Consider the following 7,371-nt stretch of genomic DNA (forward strand, 5'->3'; position numbering starts at 1 on the left):
ATGGGAATGAGAATGGTATAGAATTCCACGGGGGGGGGTGAGAATATGATTTACCCAACTCAAGGGAATGAGGTCCCATATTCTATGAACAAAATTACTAATCCAAACACTAACACCTAGGTTTGAGATTCCAATTCCCGTTAACCATGAACCAACTTAACTTATTCGTAGCTGTAGCAGGATTAGTCAATAGGGGTTGTTCCACATCATGAACTTATATGCAAAACTGGTCGTGCTTGTAGAAATGATGCTCAAAATACGACTGCTTAAGCTACGTCGTATTAATTTATGATACGTTTGCGTTGGCATCTTTCAAGACAGGAAAATACATACTGGACAATTTCTAAGCATCATATATGTATCTACCTCGGAATAGAGGGTATTGGTTTTGGATCATAGTTCTGAAAATGGTATCAGATTATGTTCCTAAGGCGTCTGTTTTTTATACACTATAGTCTATATGTAGCAAATCGGTATACTCTTTTTCTCTTCTAAAACAAATTTACTAGCAATTATTTTTGTTTTTCCTTAAATTGTTGGTCTGTAATCCATAATTTTTGGTGGACGATCCTTTCAGGCTTACAAATTGTTTTTATCAATTATCCTTCTTGCAAGCATCTTTTTACACGGAAATGTTAGTTTTTGGACAAGAACTCACAATGGAGTCTGTCAAGTATCTACATGCATTGTTGTTCACGCATGCAAACAAGAATTTTAAAGAACAATTGCATATACCAAAGTTATTTATTTTCATAATAATTTAACATTGATTATTGTGCAATACAAATTTTAGTGTCAGTTAGTATAAATTTAGAACATCCAGGTGATATGTTGTATTAACAAATTGTAGTAGAAAGCACTACTCAATTTAAGAGCAAAATGAAATTTGAAGTCGTATCCAGAGAGTTCATAAAACCACATCATTCAACTCCTCCAAGCCTTAGAGACTATACTTTATCATTAGTAGATGAGCTCTTACCAACAATGAACCTGCCCACCATTATATATTACGCCACTGATAATCACAGTAGTATTTCAAGATGCGAACACTTGAAAAGGTCTCTTTCGAAAATCTTAACCAGATACTATCCTTATGCTGGAAGATACATCAAAGAAAGCTTCATGGTTGATTGTAGTGATCAAGGTGCTGAATTTGTGGAAGCTGTAGTTGATGTTAGTCTCGATGATTTCATTAGCCAAACAAAAAATGCCAAGATGGAGCTGCTTAATTGTTTACTTCCGCATCCAATTGATGCAGGTGATGAAGTCACTGATCCTCTGTTAGCTGTACAAGTTACTGCTTTTGCATGCGGTGGATGGGCCATTGGCGTGTTGGCTTCACACAGAATTGCCGACATGTCAACGAGCAGCACATTCATTGACGAATGGGCTATCAATGCAAACCAACTATTAGAGGGCATGGATGAAAATGATGAATATCCTATGTCCCCTAGATGGACCTCGGCTTCATTGTTTCCCGGGAAAAAGTTGTCTGGTCTTCCACGCGGATTGCCCAGGGTTAAAGAAGATAGTGATGATCATAAGATTGTTACAAAGGTGTTTTCCTTCAACAAAAGTTCCATCTTAAGAATCCGTGAGATGGCTAGACTAGACAAATCAAGCGAGAGGTTACCGACAAGGGTACAGTCTGTGTTTGGAATTATAGGGAAAGCTATAATGGATATACAGGTTGCTAATCATGCAAGCTCCAAGGAATTTTTAGTTAGTCAAACAGTGAACATGAGGGAAAAAACAGATCCGCCTATTCATAAAAACCAATGTGGAAATCTCTTCCTGGTATCGACTGCTCATATCGTGGCAGGCAAAAGAGGTGTTGAATTCCAAAGTATTGTCAATCTGCTTACACAATCTGTCCGAAGTGAAGTGGAAAATTGTAAAACGATACTCTCAGTTGGAGGGCAAGTGATAATAACTGATGGCTTTGATAGGTTGACGAGAACTCTTGCAAATCTTGATAGTTCTAGTAACCTTGTGTTCAGTGACTGGTGTAAGTTTCCATTTTATGAAGCTGATTTTGGGTTGGGAAAACCCGTCTGGATTAGTGGCATCAACAGTCCCCTGGGAAATAATGTCTACCTTTTTAGCGACAAATTTGGAGAGGGAATTGAAGCATGGGTTAACTTGAATGCAAATGACATGCATAAATTTCAACAGGATTCAAACATCATGGAATTTTGCACTTGACAGAATTGGAAAATCATAGGCTTTAGATGTTGGAAACGTGATGAGCTTTATACCTACTTTGTAAACTTATAAGTTATAACCAGGTTGTATAAGTTTTACTCAGAATATAAAAAACACACGCTTGTATATATTTTATAGTATATAAGATTACAGCTATTTCTTGATATACACCACGGCTAGTTTCTTTCTTTTCAAGAGCTACAACTCTTATTTTTTCCCTCTTACAATTTTACTTCATTGTATCTCTTCAACTAAAACTGAGACCTTATTTATAGGCTACAAATACTACCACCTACATCAGTGCTTACATATACCATAGATTAGCCTGGTTGTTTGTAGAACGCTGCAACACTAATTTCTACCCGCCCACCTTATATTTAGCGTTTGAACAACTGTCTATGTCTATATTTATGTGTCGCCATCTAGCTATTACCTTATTTTCAACAGGTGCATTCATCTATTTATTTATACCAGCCCATTTAGTCGTGTATTGTATTTTGCACAACCACCTTGAAATGGTAAATATCCAGAAGTTTTGACATTCAGGCAAAACTTTATATGTTTATGATTATCACTTCCTCGTGATGATGTTGTTGTTTTCTTGTTTCTATCTATTCTCCCAGTTGTTAATATTCATTACTACCACCCGGTGTTGAGCTGTTGTATATACATATTCTTATACTTGTAGAGAGTTTGACTTCTAACACTCCCCCTCAAACTGAACTTTGCATTCCGAGTTTTTTTTTTCATTTTTTCAAACACGTCTGCCTTCAACAGCTTCGTAAAAATATCTGCGACATGTTCTTCGGTCTTGCAGTGTACCAACTCCACGATTTTGTCATTCACATGCTCTCGAATAAAATGATAATTTATGTTGACGTGTTTTCTTCGACTGTGTGATACTGGATTTTTCGCAAGTGAATGACAGATTTGTTGTCCACGTAAATTTTAATCGGACTCGTAAGATTTAACTCGCTCAATATGTAGCCTAGCCACATAGCCTGACATGCGCATGCTGCTGCCATGTATTCCGCCTCACATGTTGAGAGGGCAACTGTCTTCTGCTTCTTCGATGACCAGGAAAATATCGCAGATCCGAGATGAAAAGCATACCTCGAAGTGATTTTCCCGTCATCCAAATCACCACCATAATCACTGTCTGAGTAGCCAACTAATTTCGAATCTTGAGCATGCATGTAAAATAAACCTTGATCAAGCATACCTTTTATGTACCACAAAATTCTTTTAGCTGTCATGAAGGGATCCTGCTTCAGCTTCTCCATGTACCCACTAACCAATCCAACCGCATACATAATATCGAGACGAGTGAAAGTTAGGTACCTCGGACTTCCAACCATACTTTTGAACAACGTCGGATTTACTGACTCCCTCGTTAAATCAACCCTGAGCTTTATATTCGGTTCTGCTGGCGTGCTTTTTGGCTTGCATTCCTCCATTCTGAACTTCTTTAAAATCTTCTCCTCATATTTTTTCTGAGACATAAAAATGCCATCTTCGTTTTTCTTCACCTCGATTCCAAGAAAGTACGACATTTGACCAATATCTGTCATCTCAAATTCATTAGTCTTAACTTTCTTAAAATCATCAAACATACCAGGGTTATTTCCGGTAAAGATCATGTCGTCCGCGTATAAGCAAACGGTCATAATTTCTCCCCCTAAATTTATTTTCGTGTAGAGAGCATGCTCGTATGGACTCTTCACAAAATCATTTTTCTGGAAATATTCATCAACCCACGTGTTTCATGCTCGCGGAGCTTGCTTCAAACCACATAAGGCTTTCTTTAGTCTATACACTTTATTTTCCTGGCCTTTCTGAACACATCATTGAGGCTGCTCAATATAGACTTCTTCTTCAAGATAACCATTTAGAAATACTGACTTGACATCCATCTTAAATATCTTCCACTTGTTCTGAGCTGCAATTGTTGTAAGAAGTCTTATGATATCAACTCTTGCAAGTTGAGTGAATAACTCGTCATAGTCAATGCCATGTCTCTGTTTGTAGCCTTTAGCCACCAACCTCGCCTTGTATTTCTCCACTTCTCCATCTTGATTCGTCTTGGTTTTTATAGACCCACTTGACACCAATTTATTTGTGTCCTTCTGGAAGATCTGTGAGTTCCAATGTATAATTCTTCTTGATTGAGCCAATTTCTTCATCCATGGTTTTGTTCTATTTGCTTTTTTCAGAAGCCTCTTCAAATATAACTGGATCACATTCAACCATTAAATAAAATAGAGAATAATCAAAGGATGTTTGTACCAGACTTATTACTTCATAGATATTATCCAAACTCCGCATCTTTCTCGGTGCTCCCCCTGAACTACGACTTCCTCCCGTCGATGGTGTTGATACAGGAGTTTGTGGATTTGGACTTTGTGGAGGAGTTGGATCATCATCTTCGCCATCTTCACTGTTGGGGTCATCACCGTCGTCATCATCATCATTGAAGAATAAACTAACAACTTTTCTTTCTTCATCGCTCCATCTCTAGTAATCTGATTCATCAAATTCAACATCACGAGAAATGATTAAATTCTTCGTCAGTGGATTGTAGAGTATGTACGCCTTGCTTTTCTTATCATACCCGTCATCTAGCTTTTTTCGTTTCTGATCAGGAACATGTGCATATGCAATACACCCAAAAATTATGAGATGTCCAACTGATGGTTTTCTCCCGTTCCATGCTTCATTTGGAGTTTTGTTTCTGACACTTTTTGTTGGACAACGATTCAACAAATAAACTGCACATAGAACGACTTCCGTCCAGAAATTTCTTGGAAAACGCTCTACTTTCACCATACTTCTTGCCATATAAAAAATTATGCGGTTCGTCCTTTCTGCAACGCCATTTTGTTGAGGAGTATATGTCGTTGTTAACTGATGGTTTATGTCATGTGTCATACGAAAGCTTCTATCAAGTTTGAAGTATACTCTCCTCCTCTGTCTTATCTGAGTGTCTTCAAATACTGGCCACTTTATTTTTCTGCAAGTGCTTTGAATTCCTCGAATTTATCAAGATCTTTCGATTTTTCTTTGGTGATGTACACCTAACTTTTTCTGCTAAAATCATCAGTAAATGTTAGGTAATACATGTTACCACCAAGAGATGCAACATCAAAAGGACCAGTAATATCTATGTGAACTATCTCCAATGGCCTCTTGGATCTCCATGATTTTCCAACGGAAATTTTTTGTCTATGTTGCTTCCCTTGACACACGCTTGACACAAATTTTCTAGTTCGTTGATTTCTGGAAAACCGTCTACCATCTTTATCTGTGACAATAATTTTAAGCCAGAAAAAACAAAATGACCATATCTCAAGTGTCATAGCCACGAGTCATTTTTAATGATCGATTTCAAGCACTTTTGCACCTTCGTCTGCATATCAAGTGTGAACAGACGATTCTATGACATCTCCATATTAGCGATCAATTCTCGAACCAGAGTTCTGATGGTAAGAGAATTATCCTGCATTTGTATATTATATCCTTTCTCCACAAGTTGACAAAGACTGATGATATTATTTTTCAAAGCAGGTAGAAAATAAACGTCATTTATATATTTTTTCTCACCATTCTTTGTCACAATCATAATTGTACCTTTCCCTTTGACCAGAATTTTTGAAGAATCGCCAAAAGTAACTTCTCCTGTGACTGTCTCGTCTATCTCCGTAAATAAATCGTTGTGGCCAGACATGTGATTGCTCGCACCAGAATCAAGATACCAAAAATTCTTCTTTCCTTCCTCGTCTCCTTTGCAAGTGAGAAATATAGCAAAACCAACATCTTAATCTTTTTTTGCTGCTGCAAAGTGACTCATTTCTTCCACTTTTGGTGTTCTATACTTGTAACTGAAGTGACCATAATTTATTACAATTATAATATTGAAACTGAGATTTGTTACCTCGTTGAAATCCACCTCTTCCATGACCTCTAAAATTTTGACCATGATCAGATGGCTGATAACCTTCAGTATTCTAGCCTCTGTTGAAGGACTTCCTTCCACGACCTCGTCCAGCTCGGTAGCCACCTTTAAAGCCACCTCTTCCACATACAGAACTGCTACTGCCAGAACTGTCGTCAATGGATACTTTACTTTGCAACGCCTTCTCCAAATGGCTTGTATCATCATATTGATCCATTCGCTACTCGTGGGCTTGAAGAGAACCTACGAGCTCGTCAATTATAATCGTGGATTATCTTTTGACTCCTCGATGTAAGTAACTACATAATCAAATTTTCTTGTCAACGAACGGGGCCATTTTTCCATGACACGAACATCATCGAGACTTTCCCCATTTCTTTTCATCTCATTTCTCACCGTTTTCAAAAGCGTAACAAATTCACCAATATATTTTGAACTCTTCATCTTCAAATTTTTGAATTCCCCGCGTAGCAGCTGGAGCTGACCTTTTTTACTTTTTCGACCCCTTGAAAAGATTTTTTTTAAATCTCCCATACATTTTTCGCCATTTTTGCATTTGAAATTTTTTCAAAGGTGGATTCATCGACACCTTGAAATTTCGTTGTATATCTTCTACTAAAACAGAGACCTTATTTATAGGCTACAAATACTACCACCTACATCACTGCTTACATATACATGTATTTAATAACCTATAAATTCTACTAGTTTATGCGACGGGAAAAAATGTTGTATATAGATATAGATGCGTTGTATATAATATATACGATAATTTTGGGACGGAAAAGTTCCTGTCGGATAAAATCTTATCGTATATACCATATGGTTGGGAAACTTCCGTCGTTTATAATTTATGCAACGACTCTTTCACGTTCGTCGTATATAGCTTATGCGGGGAACTATTTTCGTCTTTTATAGTTAATAAGACGGTAGCTTATTCTTGTTGTAATTGTCATTTACAACGGACTTCATTCTGCGGTATAAGTATTTACGACAGACCTGGATCATGTCTAAGATATTATATTTGACGGATTTTTAGCTAACTTTTTTCGTCGCAAAAGGCTATATTTTTTAAAAAGAAAAAATATTTGATATTTATACCATTCATAGCACATCCCATAAAATAAAATATATATGTCCAAACCAAATTCCGGAATTAAAATCTCAATTGCACAAATATAAAATGGTATTAGTGTTTTCAAACAGAAATGCAT

At 36.9% G+C, this 7,371-nt stretch overlaps 2 protein-coding genes across 2 annotated transcripts; one reads left to right on the plus strand and one right to left on the minus strand.

Annotated features, from left to right (window-relative positions):
• The first annotated feature begins 874 nt into the window (after nucleotides 1-874).
• LOC141716749 (pelargonidin 3-O-(6-caffeoylglucoside) 5-O-(6-O-malonylglucoside) 4'''-malonyltransferase-like) lies at nucleotides 875-2,352 on the plus strand. The gene has a single exon (XM_074518935.1). The coding sequence runs from the start codon at nucleotides 880-882 to the stop codon at nucleotides 2,203-2,205; it is 1,326 nt and encodes a 441-aa protein (XP_074375036.1). The 5' UTR covers nucleotides 875-879; the 3' UTR covers nucleotides 2,206-2,352.
• Nucleotides 2,353-3,074: 722 nt separating this feature from the next.
• On the minus strand, nucleotides 3,075-3,776 carry LOC141718587 (secreted RxLR effector protein 161-like). Its single transcript, XM_074520966.1, has one exon. It carries the CDS (start codon nucleotides 3,774-3,776, stop codon nucleotides 3,075-3,077), a length of 702 nt encoding a protein of 233 aa, XP_074377067.1.
• Nucleotides 3,777-7,371: the final 3,595 nt, after the last annotated feature.

This window comes from Apium graveolens, chromosome 4 (assembly GCF_009905375.1).
Source record: "Apium graveolens cultivar Ventura chromosome 4, ASM990537v1, whole genome shotgun sequence".
Classification (NCBI taxonomy): domain Eukaryota; kingdom Viridiplantae; phylum Streptophyta; class Magnoliopsida; order Apiales; family Apiaceae; genus Apium; species Apium graveolens.